General features: G+C 45.8%; 1 protein-coding gene across 1 annotated transcript in view; it reads right to left on the reverse strand.

Annotated features, from left to right (window-relative positions):
- DNAH14 (dynein axonemal heavy chain 14) overlaps positions 1 to 19,663 on the reverse strand; it is a 2,000,441-nt gene that overhangs the window by 246,374 nt on the left and 1,734,404 nt on the right. The window contains exon 79 of the mRNA XM_069608705.1: positions 19 to 216. Coding sequence (XP_069464806.1) covers positions 19 to 216 — 198 coding nt within the window. The remainder of the gene's footprint in view (positions 1 to 18; positions 217 to 19,663) is intronic.

The following is a 19,663-nucleotide window of genomic DNA, read 5'->3' on the forward strand; positions in this document are numbered from 1 at the left end:
AATTCAATCTCATCCTACCCCGTCGCTTGAAAATGTGTAGTTCTCGTGTAAAATCGTTGGGTTGTAGAAATTATCCAAAATGCTTAGCAAGCACCGACGATCCCAGTTGTCTGTCACTCGCCCACCATATACCACTTCACTCGTGAGGTAATGAACAGCTTGCCACGGTATCTCACTTTGGCTTTCAAGAAGCATTGCCAGCATCTGCATTGCAACCTAAGGACAGACAGATGGTATATTTATTCATTTTTAATAGTTGCTCAGTCATTAAAATTCAAGCATTCATATTTTGCCTTCTGAGTGTGCACAACAGAATCATTTATATTAATTATGTATGTAAATATGCCACATCCCCTAAAAATGAATGAACTCCAGACATTTTGAAGACACTTTACAATGATGATGCAATTACATTTGTCATTATTATAATTGATGAGTTTTAACATTGCTTGCAAACTACAAAGAGGATAGCTGTTATAGAGGCATATGCATTCCACAAGAGTTGGCATTAAACGGAGAAAAAGCAGCCTGCTCTTGTGGTCCTGCAGACTCTGCAAAGACGTGAAAGCAAGAACACAGAAGGTAGGCTCATGATTTGGGGTTAAGCTAGCATTTGTATATGAGGGGGTACTTTGACTTGGATGTGGACCTACCCTGGAAGCCAACAGAATGATCTATACAAGGTCAAAGTATTTTCCCAATTGCTGAATTTTCCTGCAACTAACCTATGTGTGCTTAGAACCAGGACCCGCAAGAGGGAAAGTGGGGGGAAGACGAGTGCAGTGCGCTAGGACCCTAATATTTTTGCATGGCTTTGGAATGGGCCAGACTAGGGCAACCTTGGCAGCTGTCATTGCCAGAGGGGCCAGCAGTCTTGGGAAGCGAGCGACCCCCACGCTCCTTCATGAAGAAACATTAAGTCGTTAAAAGATGCCATGTGTTCTGAGGCAGTCTAACAACAGGGGAGGATTTGTGTCTGATAAACACCCCTGCTCTTGTTCACTTGCACGAGCAGCGGTACATTAAACGCGATTACAAGCTTCAGCACTTAAACGTGTCACGGTAACAGTGATTACACCCATTCACAATTACAGTGGCTGAGAGATGCTGTATACATATACTGGAGATGTTAAACAATGCTTTCGCCCGGTGGCCCCATGTGGAGAGTAGGTCTCTGACATTTTCAAATGTAATAAGGGACTATTGTTTTAAAGGAGACATGAGGTGAAGACAGGGATATTAAATATAGACCATCATGCATTTGTTCATAGTTCCCAGCTGTCTTTTTGTGGTAAGGGCAGTATCGATTTTTGGACTAATAATGTGGCCATTTTATTTGCTTATTCTACCTTTTAAAAAGTTGTGCCAGTGTATTATACTTATTCATTGGAAATTGTGCCTTTGACTACTCCAAAATGTCAGCCTTCTTTTTAACTCTCTTGTGTTGGAGGTACCCCTTTCTGCTTTTGGGAACACACTGAGGTCTCCTAATTTCAGAAAGTTAAATAAGTACATTTGGATACAAAAATATTACTGCCTTGGTTTTTTCCTTTTTTATTCAAAGTGCATAATCTATGGCTTAACAAATCCCATGGTAACAGCTGCTGCTATTACCCCATTTTAAATATACGCATATTATCAACCATAGAGGGATAAATGTTTGAGTAGGCCCTGCAGGAATTTATTTTTGCTAGGGTTGGAAGCAGTTTTAAAGGCTACACTTGGATCTCTGCAACAGACACATTAACCGCCTATGTTATATTTTTAGTTATGGAACCTCTGAACGGTCATTCATGAACACAACTTTAGAGGCAGATGTACACGTCATCTTTAGTGCCCGCCCCCTCACCTCTGTCATATTGGAAGAACAACAAAAAGGCACTGTGCATGACACCAGGTATCATCCCAAAACCGCATCGAAGCTATGAGAGACGTTATTCATTCATCGGATGTACCCTCACTGACGTGGTAGACAGATGTCTGCATACACCGTTGAACATAGAAGAGCTATAAGTGAAATCTGATAAGTGCAAAGTCATGAAGAGAAGATACAAGGGCACACAAACAATATGCACATACTTAAAGAATGAAGATATGACTAAAGTAATGAAGTAAACATATATGCAACTACGAAGAAATTATATACACTGAGAAGATAAGTCAAAAGAGATGCAGTAGATGTGCATACGCAGACATGCAAGGTAGATGAGAAATATAGAAGCTTGCAGCAGTAGAAAATATAACACGGGTTAAGTGGCCATGATAAAAAGACGGACGTCGGATTTATATGATAGAAAGCTAAGAAGCCTGAAGGAGAGAGACCAAGGTTGCAGAAGCTGACAGGCGCTGGAGGAAAGCTTTGTGCAAGGAACAAAGAAAATCTTTTTGGCTTATGATCAAGGATGCCACAAAAAGATACAACTGAAGGTACAAGAGTAGTCAAAGAGAATAAGCTACATAAAACATATTTCTCTTAGATTAAGTAAAGGAGTGAGCATTTACAAATGCCAAGTATTGTACAATCAAAGATGCAGAAAGCATATGCAAGACGGAGCAACCAAGTCTCCAGATGCCAAGATGAGTAATAGCCCCCAGTATAATTGAATCAACTAACACTAAATAAAAGGTGAGAATGGAATCGTGGTCTCCTCACACATGGTGCAAGACTGGAAAACAAGGCCTATTCATTAAGCTACAGATGAAGATAGCAATGTACCTTCACTCCCTTAAAAGTCCAGAGGAAGAGAACAGTCAGCAAAGTCAACTACAAAGAAGAAGCCTTGGTTTAGGGCATAACTGATAAGAGATAGTAGGCTAATTGGCCAAGTGGGAAGTAGTATGGCATTGTTTCCTGCACCTGGGTTGCACTTTGCTTACGTGCGGCTAACGAGCCGAAATGTTCAAAGTTGGGAGAGAATGCCAACCAATCATGAGGGCCTATGTAGCGATGAACCATACATTGTTGCAGAGGCCAATCCACTGCTGTTATTCTGCTATTAATCTGTATTATACATAGAGGTAGTTCAAGGCATGCCAACCAGATATGGGGCAGTCAATTGTGTTACTAACGCCTTAATGAAGTATAGGTATTGTGAGAAACCTGAAACTGTCTCACCCGCCAGTCCCCGGGGATCTGTCAAACAGGTGGCCAAGACACAGCCATCGCTTTTGGATCCAGTTCCTGGGGGTGGAACAGTGCGGGAGGATCACCTGGATGAGGGGTTTTTGGGGAGTGGAAGTGGGACACCGGAGGGTGAGATGTGGTATCCTCTTCCTTGTAACACCGTTTCCCCATCTTACTGGGTAGGATATCTAGGAACTGAACACCCCACCCCTTTCCTGACACAAACACTTTCTCACGGACAGTTCACCGTGAGTGACACGGACTAACACCAGAGCTGTATACCTGACATGTCCCAACCCTTTGGTCAGGCAATTATGGATCATTACACAAATCTGACTTCCCCACACGGATAAAAGGTGGAGCACGAAAGCACACTCTAAGCGAGGCAAAACACAAGGAAATGGCAGTTCCAAGATAGCAGTTTAATAAAAGGAAAAAGACGGCGAGAACGGAGAGGGTTGCAAGGAGGGAAGCACCCTTGACCTATAAAGACCATTACTTTCAGGAACCTTGGAAAGTAAGAAACTGAAGACCAGGAATTGAGGCTGATCAAACCTGTAAAAGTGTGTCGGAGATACCCGGGGCTCTCCCGTGTCTATAACCAAGATGAGGAGAGCGATTGCCGTTATGGTACTGTCCTTGGCTCCTAAAACAAAGCAGTATCTAAAAAGCAAGCATAGCCGGTGAGTCAGAGAGACTGATACAAACCAGCTTGGTTTTGAACCAAGGTTGCAAGCAGCAACATTGTATAAAGAGAACAGTGTGTTTAGCATTTGGGTTAAGAAACGCAAATACAATTGAAAGCTGAAAGAAACAGTTGAACTTTATAACTGAACTTTGGGAAACAAAGGAAAAGATACCATGCACAGAGTGGTCCAGCACCACGTGGGTGCTGATTCGAAAGTCTCTGTTAGGTATCCAACTGATGCAGAGTGTGAGAGAAATATTGAGATCGAACTGCTCATGCAGAGGGCCACGCTAAACCTTGTGCACATTTAAAAGTCTTCGACAGTTTAAAGTAAATCCAAATTGGTCCGAGCCCAGCTAGGGGAGACTAATTGAACTTTGTTCATGAAAAGGATCTGAGCCCGGCAGAGGGGGATCCAGGGCGAACACCCAAGTTGAATATTGAAAATAACATTTGCCTATTGTTTTTTGTACAGCAGGCCCTCTGAGTCCAGAGACTTGCGAGAAGTGAAGAGACTTGGACATAGCAGGTCCTGAAATGGGAAAATAGAACTGTATCCTCGCGCCGCAGAAGCCAGAGTGTGTGCTTTGCTCGAGCGACCTGCCGCACCCCATGCTGAAAACGTGGCAAAGAGAGGCCAACGAGCAACCCAACATATTATTTTGTGAACACTTATTTCTTTTTCATGAACATCCCCCCACATTATTTGTAACTTGTGGAAAGGATTGGCAATGTTTTTTTTAGTATAGGCCCTTTTTATTTGATAGGACTACATTATTATAATTTGATGGTCGTAGCTTGCTCTCATCTGCAGATTTAGGTTTAGATAGGCATTTATCACACCCTTGCAAACGTTCAATAAACACCCTTGAACTGTGGTCACTTGTGTCTGTCTTACTATTGCCACCATGCGTTCCTTACAGTATATATGTTCCCTTAACCAATCCCTCCTTTTGATAGGTTTTTACTGTTTGCCAGGTATAAAGCTTTTATGCAATGGAAATGTATTTGAGAGTGAGTGAGCTGCAATCTGTTTGTTCGCCAGGTTTCCCTACTTTATTTTAGCTGCTAATAAAGTAGTATTTTGCCATATTCTTTGTGTCTGTCCGGTTATTTGGGTCTGAGATCATTTATTAGTAATTCCATCTGGGACTTGGAACGCTCCAGGTGCAACTGCACTCAACTCTGTAACAAGTGAGTTAACCCATTAGCCATCTCCCTGGTATTGGATCCTACAATCTGCATGCCAAAATACAAATGTCTGCAATGTGTGTCCATAACCCCGGTTAGGAAAGATTTTTCTTTGTGCTGCTTTCCCTCCATAGACATCAATGGGGCACACTACATTTTGCTATTGTTTTGAATCTTTCCTGACTTTGGGAGGAACGTCTTTTTGCTCCACCTAACTTGCTAAGCTCATCTGTTTGAGCTACTGATCAGCCCCTATGGGCCATATGATATAATCACACCAAGTCTTCTCAGAGATGCAATTCGGCATGGGTGCAATAGAATGATGGTTGGCACTTTTTATAGTTTGCCAAATTACTCTAGTGTCATGTTTACATATTGCTTTGATCAAGGCACAACTAACATGGTTGTAATTCAAGATGCGCACATGTCTCTGCTTGTTTTTATATATCAGCAATATCCGTTTATGTGATAGCTGGTAGTTTGGGGTGTATAGTTCATTGTTTCTTAGTCTCAATTCCTTGTTTTTTTCTCTTTTTGGGATTTTACAGCTCGGATCATAATAATGAGAATGGGCATTAGTATTATATTTGGAGCGAAAATGTACAAGTGCTTTCTTTATTACTTTTGAGAACATTGCCTCCATAACAGGAATCGAGCTGAGCTGCTCCATATTGATCTTTGTAAAATGCATAGAGACAAACTCTACAAATTGTTTGCATAAACCAGTGTTCCATCAAAGAGATATAGAATCACGATGAACTTCCGGAAATGCTAAGGAATGGCCTATGTCTAACATAGGGCAATCAAGTTTTAAGGAAATTGATAACTGCGCATGATCGCCCTGTGATATAGGACTGATTATTAGGGGACTTGCTATCAAGGTGATATTATGCGATAGACATATATGATCTAGCATAGAAAAGTTGATACCACAACTCCATGTGAATTGGAAACCTGGCACATTGGTTTCAGCAATTTCAATATCCCAATCATGGAAGTATGAGTTCCAGCTCAATCCTCTCGTTTTCGCTGAGGATGTGCTGTTGTTTACCTGGAAGTAAACAGCGGATCGCCAATCGGAGTAAAAATCCCCATCAATTATGGTTTCACAAACACCAATTTGAATAAGCAATGTTTCAAGAAAATTATCCAATTCATTGAGCATGGCATCGATCAGAATATTACTAGTATTCCAATATAAACTTATTATCAAGATTGATTTGAATTTCTTGTTGTTCAGGGTCAACCAAACACCCAAGAGGTTAGGTTAGTCCACCAGAAGGTCGCCTAGAGGTCAGTCTCCTGGCTGGAGAGCAATATGTAGTATAGCCTGTAAGAATATGATATTGGGATAATTGGGAGTAGTCAAAGTACCGAACCACTTCAATAAGTTATGGAACCCGCAAGAATTCCATGACATAATCTTTAGGTCGCCGCTTGACATTGGCTATGCCGGACAGGTTTCAGTTTTAGTATTTAAAATTAGTCTTAACATAGATTCTAAGCATTCCATGTCTTTATTTTTGCCTACTGAGTTCAACAATTCGACAATGGATGTGTTCTTGTTATTGAAAGCAGTATTGGATTGTGGGATGGTTTCAACATTGTCAGCAGCAGGTGTGCATGAGTACGATATGAATGCTTGTGCGGTAGATTCATTAGAAAAGGTGGATAATGAGAACCTTTGTTCTTTAATCTCTGCTCTGCATGACCAAATACATTTCAGAATTAATTCTGAAGAAAGGTAACATATCATCCGATAATTGTTCCATCTTGCCAGTGAGACTCTTATAAGATCCTCTACAGTGAGAATCCTTAATTGCGGAATGCGAGATAGTAAGGCAAGAAAGAAGGGACAATTTATGCAAGATGTACCAAGGGACTTTGAACTACCTTCAAGGCCAATGATGTGTACCCCTTTTGCTGCTGGTTGACCACTGGGTGGAGGCATTATTTCTGGGTCCTCCTTAGAACATATGGTATTTAAAGACATGATGGATCTCTTTTCTGTTACCAAAGGATTAAGATCATCCAATGCAGATGTACGGAGTGGAGATTTTGCTGCAAGAGCATTGGTTACTGTTTCAACAGAAATCTCTCCTTCCTGTATAGCCTTTCTCAGGGGCTCCAAAATTACACAACGGGTATCGATGGTGTCACATATTAATAAAACGTTGGGGCATTCCTTTGCTACACCAGACCCATGCAGAGATAATCCTTGATCTTTTATGTTACAGGAGGGCGCTGAGATGTCGTCACCTAACGGGCTATTTGAGTTATGCAAGTTAAGGGGCTTAGAGTCGTTGGGTAAAATTTGAGTTTTACTACCCCCATTAATTACAATAAATGTATTATCGTTCAATGGAGCTAGAGTACTACCAGTAGATTGGCCAGCAAGACAAACTTCACGATAGGATTTCCTTTCCTGAAGGATTTGTGGAGGTGTCGGTAAACATCCAAGTTAGGTGCTTCATACATCTTTGCTTCAATCGATAAGGAGGCACCAGTAGTGCGACTCCTTCCACTCACAGGGAAATACGCATTTAAATTTATTTTTGGTGGCTTCATGACAGGTTCAGATGCCCCTTTCAGCCTTTTAGTAGCAGGGCAGGCGTTGAGGTTAACCGAAATTGAATAGGTTTAGCAGAAGTGACTTCTAATTTATTGTCTGTAGTTGGTGGTGACGTCCAAGTCATTTGGTGAGTACTTGGGGAAGTCACAGTGCTAGTGTTCCTGGCAGGAGGAAGTAGTGCGGCTTGACTCTCTTTTGAGAGTTGATCAACGTCTATGGGATCTTCCTCCGTGATTTCGGAAGCATTGTCTAAACTGGGTAATATAGAAGTCTTGATATTAGGATCGGGTGCCGGGTTGCCCTCATTTTGTTTTACTTTGGCATTTAATACGGCTTCTTTATGTCTTTTAACAGAAGGTTTGATAGCCTGCAAGTGTATTTTTTATTAGCGATGAGACAGAAAGCTCATGCTCTCTTGAGAGGAAGGGCAGGTGTTTCCGTCTTTGTTCGTCTGTTCCATTGTCTTTAGAAGCACTGCTGGACTGTCCAGAGATTCATGGTGATGCGCAGGATTATTATATTGTAAGGCAATGGTGCATTTCATGTCATCTATAGAGGCCTTCAGTTCCTTCAAATTGGCCCCAGAGCTACACATACAGAAGTTCGGAACAGTAGCTTTAGGCTCATTTGGGATAGGTAAAAGTGTTATTATGTCAGAGGGCGGGCTCAACTCTGATAAGTGCTGCATGCCCTTTTTCGGCTATGTGCACCGTAGGATTGAATATTCTGCCCTCTTGTTTTTGGATCATTATAGACTCCCAGGCTAAAATGAAACCCTCTATAAGATCGATTTTGGAGCACATCTGCTGCATTGTACCTTTTATTTCTCTAAGTTCTAAATGCGACAGATCGTGCCCCATGTCTAATAAATCAAGGATCTTAATTATCACAGTGAATGTTTGAGGAGTGCTCCATTTGTTGTTATCTGGGGAATGAAATCGTAAAGAAGAATCTAGGCAAGGGTAACTCATTTGCGGTTGGTTTAGTTCCGGAGAATATAGCAATTGTTCAGGTATAGGTTCTTTATTGATATCAACATCAATGATAGAATTATTGAGTTGGGCCAATGCAGGTGCGATACAAAGAGGGACTTTTGATTTTCCTCTCCGGCAACCTTGAAATGAGGGGAGTATGCATGCTTATGGAACGGCGGACTTGGGTATCTAAGTCGGCCATGTTTCCGAGATCAGATTTCAATAACTCATTAGAGTAAGAGCACGAAGAAAATGATTTCGAGCGAAAAAAAAGTCTTCAAGTCGCTTCCAACTCTCAACATACACAGGAACTTCACAGTGTGGAGGGCGGGAATCGAAAGGCACAGGGGAAGTTCCACATTCAGAAGCATGAACCTGCACAATGTGAGCGGATTTCTCCGTAGGGCATAGTTTTGGGGGGTGAGGTGGGGAATCCTCAGGTGTAGTAGTAAGATCAACATACGAGGAACTGCCTGCACAAACCATCGAGTCAATTGTGGTGCTAGTGATGGCGTGAGCCATAGCATCAATGCAGCAACCGCTGTGTAAGCGGCTTGCCATACACTTAATTTATCGAACTAATACAGTTACAGGTCACCAGAAGGAATTAACAATATTGAGCAATATGTAGTTAGAAGTCAAATTAGGGAGCACAGATGACTTAAAGAGCGAAAGCTAAAACTTACTTTTTCCGCCCTGTTCAAAAGGCTTGAGTAAGTCGCAATAAAGACTCTCGTGAGAACTGTCCATCCAGATTTAAGCAGCGCACAAGAGAGTATTGATTGTGAACGCTGAGCCACAGGGGAAAAGGATATCGTTCAGGCAAAGCCATTGAGCCGGCGAGCCAGCAAACAGCAAAGAGCACAGACTTGATGCGCATGCGCTGATGCTAGCGGCCCGTACTTTTTTTTTTTATCTTCTTTTTTATTAATTTCAGCATATAAAAAAAACGAGCTCAACATCGAAAAACAAAAACCAACACTAACTACATTTCCCTGCCTCAAATCCCCCCCCCCCCCCCAAACCCCCCTCCGGTCGTAGCGAAAGCGAGCTCTATAGTTCGGAAACCTCCAGCATCCTCATCCACAGGTGATGTCCAATAACTTCAGTCTTTGGGGCACCATTGTTCCCTAAACTCCCCCTTCAAGTAGTCCAGCGTCTCGCCCCAGTCCGCTGCAAAACTTGTCAACTTCCCCTCCCCCGCGTATGTTGCCCATTCCATCGATAGAATTTCCCACATTTTCCTGATCCAGTCCTGCTCCGCGGGAGCCTCCGAGCTCTTCCAGTTCCGAGCAATTAGACCCATTGCCGCCAGGGTGGAGACCACACGTGCTTTGCATTTCCCCCGACTGCGCCCCTCCCCCTCCGCACCGACCTTCCCTAGCAATATTTCCCGAGGGTCTTGGCTGTCTCCCAACCCCGAGGTTGCAGATTGGGCACGCGCCATGTCACACCAAAAAGGCCTAATGCGCGGGCAGTCCCACCATATATGTGCTGCTGTGCCCACCTCCGCACAACCCCTCCAACAAGCATCTGAGGCTGTTGGGTACATTGCGCGGAGCCGGGCGGGGGTATAGTGCCAACCAAAAATATACTTATACCAAGCTTCCTGTAGTTGAGAAGCCCTAGCAACTTTTGGGATCAGCCTCCACAACGCCTTCCAGTCTCCCCATGCCATCTCCGTCCCCCCCATCTGCTCCCAGCTCTTCATGTACGACCAAGTAACCCTCGGGGTCGTGCCCTCCAACAGTTTATACAAGTCCGATATAAGATAAGATATAGAACCGTTATGGGTAGTGAGAAAATGCTCGAATTGTGTTAAATCACGCGTTGCTGCTTCCCTAACTTCCGTTGACATGACCCAATGTCTAATCTGGAAGTACCTAAGTCTTTCCCCCTCACCTACCCCGAATTGTGACTTACATTCCTCAAAAGTTTTCACTCCCTGGGCGGAGAACATATCCCTAAGGGTCCTACACCCTCCTTCCTCCCAGCTCCGGAACGCTCCCCTCTCCAGTCCTGGCGAGAAGTCTCCGTTGTTAAAGAGCGGCATGAACGGGGACAGGAAAGACGAGATTCCTCTTCTCTCCACTGCCCCGTCCCATGTATCCACCAATCTGTTTGTGATATCGCTCAGATATATATGTGGTGGCCGCAGCCTCCGGGGGAGCCACAATACTTCACTCAGGTGGTGTCGAGCAACTGCTCTATCCATTTTCACCCAATGCTTGTCATAACTCGTTGCAAACCATTCCCTGATCACCCGGAGAAGCACCGCCTCATGATATCGCCTGAAATCCGGCAGGCCCAAGCTCCCGCGTCCACTAGACGCCGTGAGATGACGCCACGAGAGGCGCGGCCTCTTCCCATTCCAAATAAACTGCCTGGCCACCCGGTCCAATTCCTTAAAGAAGCCCCCAGGGACAGACAGAGGGATTGCCTGAAACAGGTAGAATATACGGGGGAGGATCACCATTTTCAATACCGCCCCCCTCCCGAGCCACGAGATCCCCAGATTGCCCCATCTATTCAAGTCCTTTTTGATCGCCTTTAACATGGGAGGGTAATTCGCACCATACCAGCCACCAAGGGAGGGGGTCACCCGCACCCCCAGGTATCGCAGTCCACCCGGGCTCCACTTGAATGGAAAGAGAGCCTTCAGTACCCTGGCCTCTTCCTCCCCAAGGGACAGGTTCATCAACTCAGACTTCTGCCAGTTGATCCGCAAGCCCGAACACCTCCCCAAAATCGGTCAGCAGATCTATGCATGCCCTGACAGATTCCTTCGGGTGCGTCAACATAAGAAGAATATCGTCCGCGAAGGCCGCAACCTTATGCTGTTATCCCCCAAAAGATATGCCCTGAATCCCATCTGCCTCTCTTATAGCTATTAATAGAGGTTCCAGGTAAATAGCATAAAGCAGCGGGGACAAGGGACACCCCTGCTTAGTTCCCCGTCGCAGGCTAATTGAATGTGACACCTCCCCATTCACTAGGATCCGTGAGCTAGGGTTCTTGTAGTTTGCCGCCACCCTGTTAATGAATTTTGCTCCGAGGCCCATTGTTTCCATAACCCGAAACAGGAAAGACCACTCCACCCGATCAAACGCTTTTTCGGCATCGAGCGCCAATAAGATCGCCGGAGTGGTCGTCTTCCGTGCCTTCTCAACAACGTGGGCTACCCTTCTGATGTTGTCAGCCGTCTGCCTCCCGGCCACAAACCCTGTCTGATCTTGGTGTACCAGCGATGGCAGATACTTTTCCAGCCGACCGGCTAGTATTTTAGTATATATCTTTGCCTCCGTATTTATGAGGGCTATAGGCCGATAAGATGTGCACTCCTCCGGGTCCTTCCCTGTCTTGTGTATAAGCGTTATTTTAGCCTCCTCCATCAATGGGGTTATCCCGCCTCTAAGCTCGAATGAGTTAAATAATTGTGTTAAGTGTGGGACCAGCAGGTGGGAGTTGTAACGCTCACCTGATTCTCGCAGAGGCGCCGGTCTTGACTGGGCGACTACCGTATCTTCAAAGGTGATGTGTAGCACCCGGTTGGCTCTTTGGGCTGGACCTCTGTGCACTGTATGCCTGACGTGTAGAGTAAGATGTCTGCAGATAGAAAATATGGGGTTAATGAACTGGGGTTATTGGGGTGTCCCTATCTCTTTCCTCTTCTCCTCTCCTGTAGACCCCCAAAGGTTAACGCTCTCACCTTAGGTAAGTGAATGCCGAGCTCTCCATCTGCCTCGGGGCAGGGTGCTGTAACCAGTTTCTTCACTGGATAGGTAGCGCAGGCCTCTTGACTTCAGAGGACTGCTGTCCGTCGTTTACTGCACGAACGGTAAGTTTCGAGTCATTCAAATGTCTTTAAAGTCTTTAGTAATGATGTCTCTCGTTTTGCAGGGTTCCGGCGATGGCGGATGACGGGCTGAAGTAAGTTGAAGATGGAGCCCGTGTGATGAATAGAAGCGCCTGGAAGCACGTAAGTAAGCGCTTGTTGCCTGCTTCACTATGCGCTCTAACTGTCTTTTTATTTTGCAGGTACGAGTTCGGAGCGGCTGCAGGGTGCCGGAATACCCACTGGATTAGATGTGGAAAGGAGTAATGGCACGTGAGTATTAAAGTTCCCCAATGTCTTTAAACGCACCTTGTTTTGTCTTTCAGATGCGGGATGCAGCGCCGAAGGCCTCCGGAGCGTGCGAAGAGTTGGTAAACTTTTGTCTTTCAGATTCCGGAATGCAGTGTGAAGACCTCCGGAGCGCACGAAGAGTAGGTAAGCCTTTGCCTTTCAGATGCCGGAATGCTAACCTGTTCTTTCTTGTCTTTATAGGTGTTGCTGAAGACTGGATTCAGGATGGTAAGCCTTTGCCTTTCAGATGCCGGAATGCTAACCTGTTCTTTCTTGTCTTTATAGGTGTTCCTGAAGACTGGATTCAGGATGGTAAGCCTTTTTCCTTAGGCCCAGGACCGGATGCAGAAGACACGATGAGCGTTCTGCTGCAGAGGTTGCAGAATAACGCAAAGCAAGATTCATCCACCGGGTGTGGTTTAAATAGCCTCCTGTAGTGCTTAGGTCTCTCCTTCCACAGCCACGCCTAAGTAAGAAAAGAGTTCCTGCCTTCCAGAAGAGTTCCAGTGTTCTGAATCTAGGGAGTGGCTCCAGCCCCACCCAACAGGAAAAGTAGTTCCAAACAGAAGAGGATCAGAGGCTCAACTGGCAGGCAAGTAAGCAGCATGGTCTGCTGAAGGTAAGTCCACCCAAGCATTATGAGCCCGGCGCTTCCAGCGCTGGGACTGGGCATATTTATGAGCCTGGTGCCACTGGCGCCAGGACTGGGTCCAAAAGGTCCCAATTGGGACTGGTTGGCACTCGGAACCTGGGTTATGGATCTGCTTCCAAGGGAGTTGGGAAAACCCTGACCTTTTGGAAGCAGAGACCATGACAGTACCCCCCCTCAAGGCCCCTCCCAAACCGGGCTTCTCCGGGGGTTTTGGCTTGTCAGGAAATGTTCGGTGAAATCTTTTGATTAGGCGAGGAGCGTGGACATATTCAGCAGGTTCCCAGGATCTCTCTTGGGGGCCGTAGCCTTTCCAGTCAATTAGGTAGAATAGTTTAGATTTGGAGATCTTGGAGTCCAGAATGCTTTTGACTTCAAACTCGAGTTCTCCATCCACTAGGATAGGTTTTGGAGATTTGGTTAGTCGGGTTTGAGGTTGCACGGGTTTTAATAGAGAGACGTGGAAGACCGGATGTATCTTCATGTGCGGGGGCAAGTCCAACTTGACCGCTACTGGGTTTACTATGGTAGTGATGGAATAGGGACCAAGGTATCTTGGGTTGAATGTGCGTGGCCCTTTTAGAGATAGATATTTGGTGGATAACCAGACTTGATCCCCTACTTGATAGTGAGGGGCTTCCTTCCGATGTTGATCTGCTCCTTTCTTGTATTGTTCTTTAGCCCTTTGAAGGTGAGAAACAGCTTCCTTAAAGGCTTGGGTGATTGTAGAATGCAGGTAGTCTACTGCTGGTGTTTCAAGATCTTGGAGGGGATCCAACTCCGAAGTTCGAGGGTGACTGCCGTACAAAAGAAAAAACGGGGTTTTCCCAGTTCCCGAATGGACAGAGTTATTGTAGGCATACTCGGCTATCCAAAGGATATCTTTCCAAGTTTTTTCAGTTTGTTGCAGCATGCAGCGTAAATACTGTTCCAGAGTTTGATTGGTCCTCTCGGTTTGTCCGTCGGTCTGAGGGTGGTGACTGGTCGATAGTCTCACATCAATTTGAGCCGACCGACAGCAACTTCGCCAAAAATGAGAAATAAATTGACTACCTCGATCCGAAATTAGAACCGAAGGAAAACCGTGCAGTCGGACGATGTTTTCGAGAAATTCTCGGGCCAGAGTTGCTGCTGTTGGCAAGCCTTTGAGCGGAATGAAATGCGCCATCTTGGAGAATAAGTCCACGATTACTAGAATTGTATTGTATCCGGAGCATGGAGGTAGATCGGTGATGAAGTCCATAGAAAGCGTATGCCAAGGGCGAGGTGGGATGTCAATAGGGCGTAAGAGGCCTGCTGGTCTTTCCTTTTGACTCTTGTTTTGGGCGCATACTCCACAGGACATTATAAAGTCTCTGATATCTTTTTTCCAAGACGGCCACCAGAAGTAGCGCTTGATCTTTTCTGAGGTCTTGGCTATACCGGGATGACCTTCCATTAAAGAGTCGTGATAACAAGAGATTACTTTTTTCTGTAAATCTGTGCTGGGTAGGTATAATCGTTCTTGGAAATACAATAAGTTGTCCTTTACTGCAAAGTCCTTTCCCTGCAGATGCCAATTCTGTATGTCTGCTGGAGTTACAAGTTGCCTGGCTTTATCCTTAACTTCCTCTATGGATTCTGTGGCGATTACACCCAGAATTCTTTGTTCGGGAATGATTGGTACAGGTTTAGGGTTGACCAAGTGTTCTTCCACTCCCATCCGAGAAAGGGCATCGGCTTTACCGTTCTTTGTACCAGGTCGATAGGTAATTATGAAGTCAAACTCGGCAAAGAATAATGCCCAACGGAGTTGTCTAGAGGATTGGGCTTTTGCGGTCTTCAAATATTGCAGGTTTCGGTGATCCGTAATCACAGTAACGGTGTGTCGGGCCCCCAGCAGATAATGCCGCCAAGCCTTAAAGGCAGACTTGATAGCCAGAAGTTCCTTGTCAGTAATCGTGTAATTGATTTCAGGAGGCGAGAATTTGCGGGACCAAAATGCCACGGGATGCAACTGATTGGTTACCGGGTCCTTTTGTGATAGAACTGCCCCCATGGCAAGGCTTGAAGCATCAGTTTCCACGATGTAGGGGAGTTCGGGGCGAGGGTGTTTTAAGATTGGTGCAGAGATAAATTTAGTCTTCAAATCCTGGAAAGCTTGTTCCGCCTCGGTAGACCATTCAAAACGTTTGTTTTTCTTTAACAAGGCAGTGATGGGCTGGACTATTCGAGAGAATTCGGGGATAAACCTGCGGTAAAAGTTAGCGAAGCCTAACATGCTTTGCACACCTTTTACGGAGGATGGTGATGGCCATTTGAGAACTGCATCGACCTTCTTTGAATCCATACGCACTCCGCCAGGTGATAATATGAATCCCAAGAATTCAACTTCAGTCACGTTGAAAACACATTTTTCCAACTTAGCGAAAAGTTTGTGTTGACGCAATCTTTCGAGGACCATTTTCACGTGTTTCCGATGTTCAGATTCCGATGAAGAATAAACAAGGATGTCGTCAATGTAAACAACAACACATACATCTATGAGCTCTCTGAGGACATCGTTCATAAAATATTGAAAGGCGGCCGGGGCATTGCAAAGTCCGAAGGGCATGACCTGATATTCAAATAGCCCATACTTGGTGCGGAAGGCCGTCTTCCATTCATCGCCCTCTTTTACTCGTACCAAGTGGTAAGCTCCTCTAAGATCCAGCTTTGTATATATGCATGCTTTTCTGACTTGGTCCAGGAGTTCAGGGATCAAAGGTAACGGATATCTATTCTTAACGGTGATCTGGTTCAGGGAGCGATAATCGATACAAGTTCTAAGGTCTCCTTCCTTTTTTGGAACGAAGAACAAAGCTGAAGAAGCAGGGGACTTGGAAGGACGAATAAACCCATTTGCCAGGTATTGATCCAGGTATTGTCGAAGGTGAAGGTTCTCAGGCTCGGTGAGGGCATAAATTCTACTACAAGGAGGAGTAGATCCAGGTATCAGGTCTATCTGGCAGTCATAAGACCTATGAGGAGGTAGAGAGTTAGCCTGATCCTTCTGGAAAACATCTTGGTATTCTAGGTATTCGGGAGGTAACTGGGGAGTCTCTGAAGAAATTGCGGCCAGTGCAACACCAGGTGGAGGGTGACAAGTAGAGACACATTCTGGAAACTGGACCGTTCTTGCTCGCCAATCGATCAGAGGATTGTGTTTCTCTAACCAAGGTATTCCTAGAATAATCTGAAACTGAGGGTCCTTGATCACATCGAACACGATCTTCTCATGGTGTCCATCTTGACTTACTAGCGTCACCTCTTGAGTGGTATGCGTTACTGGCCCGGAGGCTATCTCCGTACCATCCACCGTAGTAATGACGTCCTTTACAGCCTTGGGACAAAGAGTTAGATTCATCCTCAAAACCATTTCATGATCCACATAATTGCCGATGGCACCGCTGTCGACGTAAGCTTCAATTGCATGTAATCGATCCGGATTATCAGGGCTAATGAGGACCATGGGTATCACGAAATGCGAGGTCACGGAACTGGTTTTCACTCTCGGCAAGAGGACCTCTATTCTTGTCGGGCGAGGTCGTTTCCCTGCTCAGAGTTTGTAACTTTGGTAACTGCAGCTCCTACTGCCTTCTTGGCAGGTTTCACCGGACAGTCTCGAAGAAAGTGCCCTGAGTTTCCGCAATATAGGCATAATTGCAACTGTTTCCTCCTTTCCCGCTCCCTTTGTGTTAGAGGACCTTTCAGACCCCCTATTTGCATGGGTTCCCCGGAGTCTACTCCTTTGGAAGGAGTTGGCGGTTTGGAAAATACTCGAGCATCAAACTTGGAACGATCGGCCTTCCTGTTCTGCAGCCTGTGATCTATTTGAACGACCAAGTCTATATAATCCGAACAGTCTTGTGGGGGATTCACTACTTGGGCTAAAACGTCTTTGAGCTCTCCACGTAGACCTCTATAAAACAGCGTAATCCTTTTGTCCTCAGGCCATTGAGTTTCCACTATTAGTCTATTGAAAGATGCAATATAAGCCAAAAGGTCTTGATTACCCTGTCGCAACGAAAGAAGCTCATTGTCCAAGGCCTGCCCCTGTGAATGTCTTGCGAACAGTTTTTCCATACTAAGCTGAAAGGCTTGAAAATCATGGAGAACCGGATCATCTTGATTAACTAGAGGGATCGACCAGTCTGCCGCATTGCCACTAAGGTACGAAAGTACAAAAGCTACTTTTGCTTGATCAGTTGGAAAGGCTGCTGGCCGGCATAAGAAGTGCAACCGGCACTGATTGATAAATACTGCAAACCTCTTTGGGTCACCAGAAAATCGTTCGGGCGGAGCCAGAAGTACATTCCCAGGTAGGTTGATCTGCACTGGATTCATAGAGGATGTTGAAGGAAGATTTGCCCCTGATGCGGGTAACGGGGTCTGTCCGGCTTGTGACTGTAGCACTTGTCTAGCAAGATTGTCTGTTCTCTCCTTGGAAATAATTAGTTCCCTTCTTAGAGCATTCGTTTCCTGACGAGCTGCATGCACTTCTGCCCTTAGTTCCCCAAGTAACCGGGCTAGGGGGTCAGTATCCGAGGTTTCCATAGCGCCTGGGCGAGAGTTTTGCGGTAGGCTTTGCGTTCTGTAACGCTCACCTGATTCTCGCAGAGGCGCCGGTCTTGACTGGGCGACTACCGTATCTTCAAAGGTGATGTGTAGCACCCGGTTGGCTCTTTGGGCTGGACCTCTGTGCACTGTATGCCTGACGTGTAGAGTAAGATGTCTGCAGATAGAAAATATGGGGTTAATGAACTGGGGTTATTGGGGTGTCCCTATCTCTTTCCTCTTCTCCTCTCCTGTAGACCCCCAAAGGTTAACGCTCTCACCTTAGGTAAGTGAATGCCGAGCTCTCCATCTGCCTCGGGGCAGGGTGCTGTAACCAGTTTCTTCACTGGATAGGTAGCGCAGGCCTCTTGACTTCAGAGGACTGCTGTCCGTCGTCTACTGCACGAACGGTAAGTTTCGAGTCATTCAAATGTCTTTAAAGTCTTTAGTAATGATGTCTCTTGTTTTGCAGGGTTCCGGCGATGGCGGATGACGGGCTGAAGTAAGTTGAAGATGGAGCCCGGGTGATGAATAGAAGCGCCTGGAAGCACGTAAGTAAGCGCTTGTTGCCTGCTTCACTATGCGCTCTAACTGTCTTTTTATTTTGCAGGTACGAGTTCGGAGCGGCTGCAGGGTGCCGGAATACCCACTGGATTAGATGTGGAAAGGAGTAATGGCACGTGAGTATTAAAGTTCCCCAATGTCTTTAAACGCACCTTGTTTTGTCTTTCAGATGCGGGATGCAGCGCCGAAGGCCTCCGGAGCGTGCGAAGAGTTGGTAAACTTTTGTCTTTCAGATTCCGGAATGCAGTGTGAAGACCTCCGGAGCGCACGAAGAGTAGGTAAGCCTTTGCCTTTCAGATGCCGGAATGCTAACCTGTTCTTTCTTGTCTTTATAGGTGTTGCTGAAGACTGGATTCAGGATGGTAAGCCTTTGCCTTTCAGATGCCGGAATGCTAACCTGTTCTTTCTTGTCTTTATAGGTGTTGCTGAAGACTGGATTCAGGATGGTAAGCCTTTTTCCTTAGGCCCAGGACCGGATGCAGAAGACACGATGAGCGTTCTGCTGCAGAGGTTGCAGAATAACGCAAAGCAAGATTCATCCACCGGGTGTGGTTTAAATAGCCTCCTGTAGTGCTTAGGTGTCTCCTTCCACAGCCACGCCTAAGTAAGAAAAGAGTTCCTGGTAAGAAAAGAGTTCCTGCCTTCCAGAAGAGTTCCAGTGTTCTGAATCTAGGGAATGGCTCCAGCCCCACCCAACAGGAAAAGTAGTTCCAAACAGAAGAGGATCAGAGGCTCAACTGGCAGGCAAGTAAGCAGCATGGTCTGCTGAAGGTAAGTCCACCCAAGCATTATGAGCCCGGCGCTTCCAGCGCTGGGACTGGGCATATTTATGAGCCTGGTGCCACTGGCGCCAGGACTGGGTCCAAAAGGTCCCAATTGGGACTGGTTGGCACTCGGAACCTGGGTTATGGATCTGCTTCCAAGGGAGTTGGGAAAACCCTGACCTTTTGGAAGCAGAGACCATGACAGGAGTATGCCTTATAAAACGATGCGGGGTAGCCGTCCGGGCCTGGAGCTTTCCCCTGAGGGAGAGCCGCTATAGTGGCTCTGACCTCATCCTCCGTGATGACTCTGCCTAACTCGCACCTCTCATCCCTGGATAGTCGCGCGAGGGGAAGAGCCTCAATAAAATCCCTTTGTGGACCTGGCGCTACATTCTGCGAGGAGTAGAGTTCCTCGTAGAACTCTGCCAACCTCCTC

Source organism: Ambystoma mexicanum, chromosome 4q, assembly GCF_040938575.1.
Source record: "Ambystoma mexicanum isolate Mex_15411 chromosome 4q, UKY_AmexF1_1, whole genome shotgun sequence".
Taxonomy (NCBI): domain Eukaryota; kingdom Metazoa; phylum Chordata; class Amphibia; order Caudata; family Ambystomatidae; genus Ambystoma; species Ambystoma mexicanum.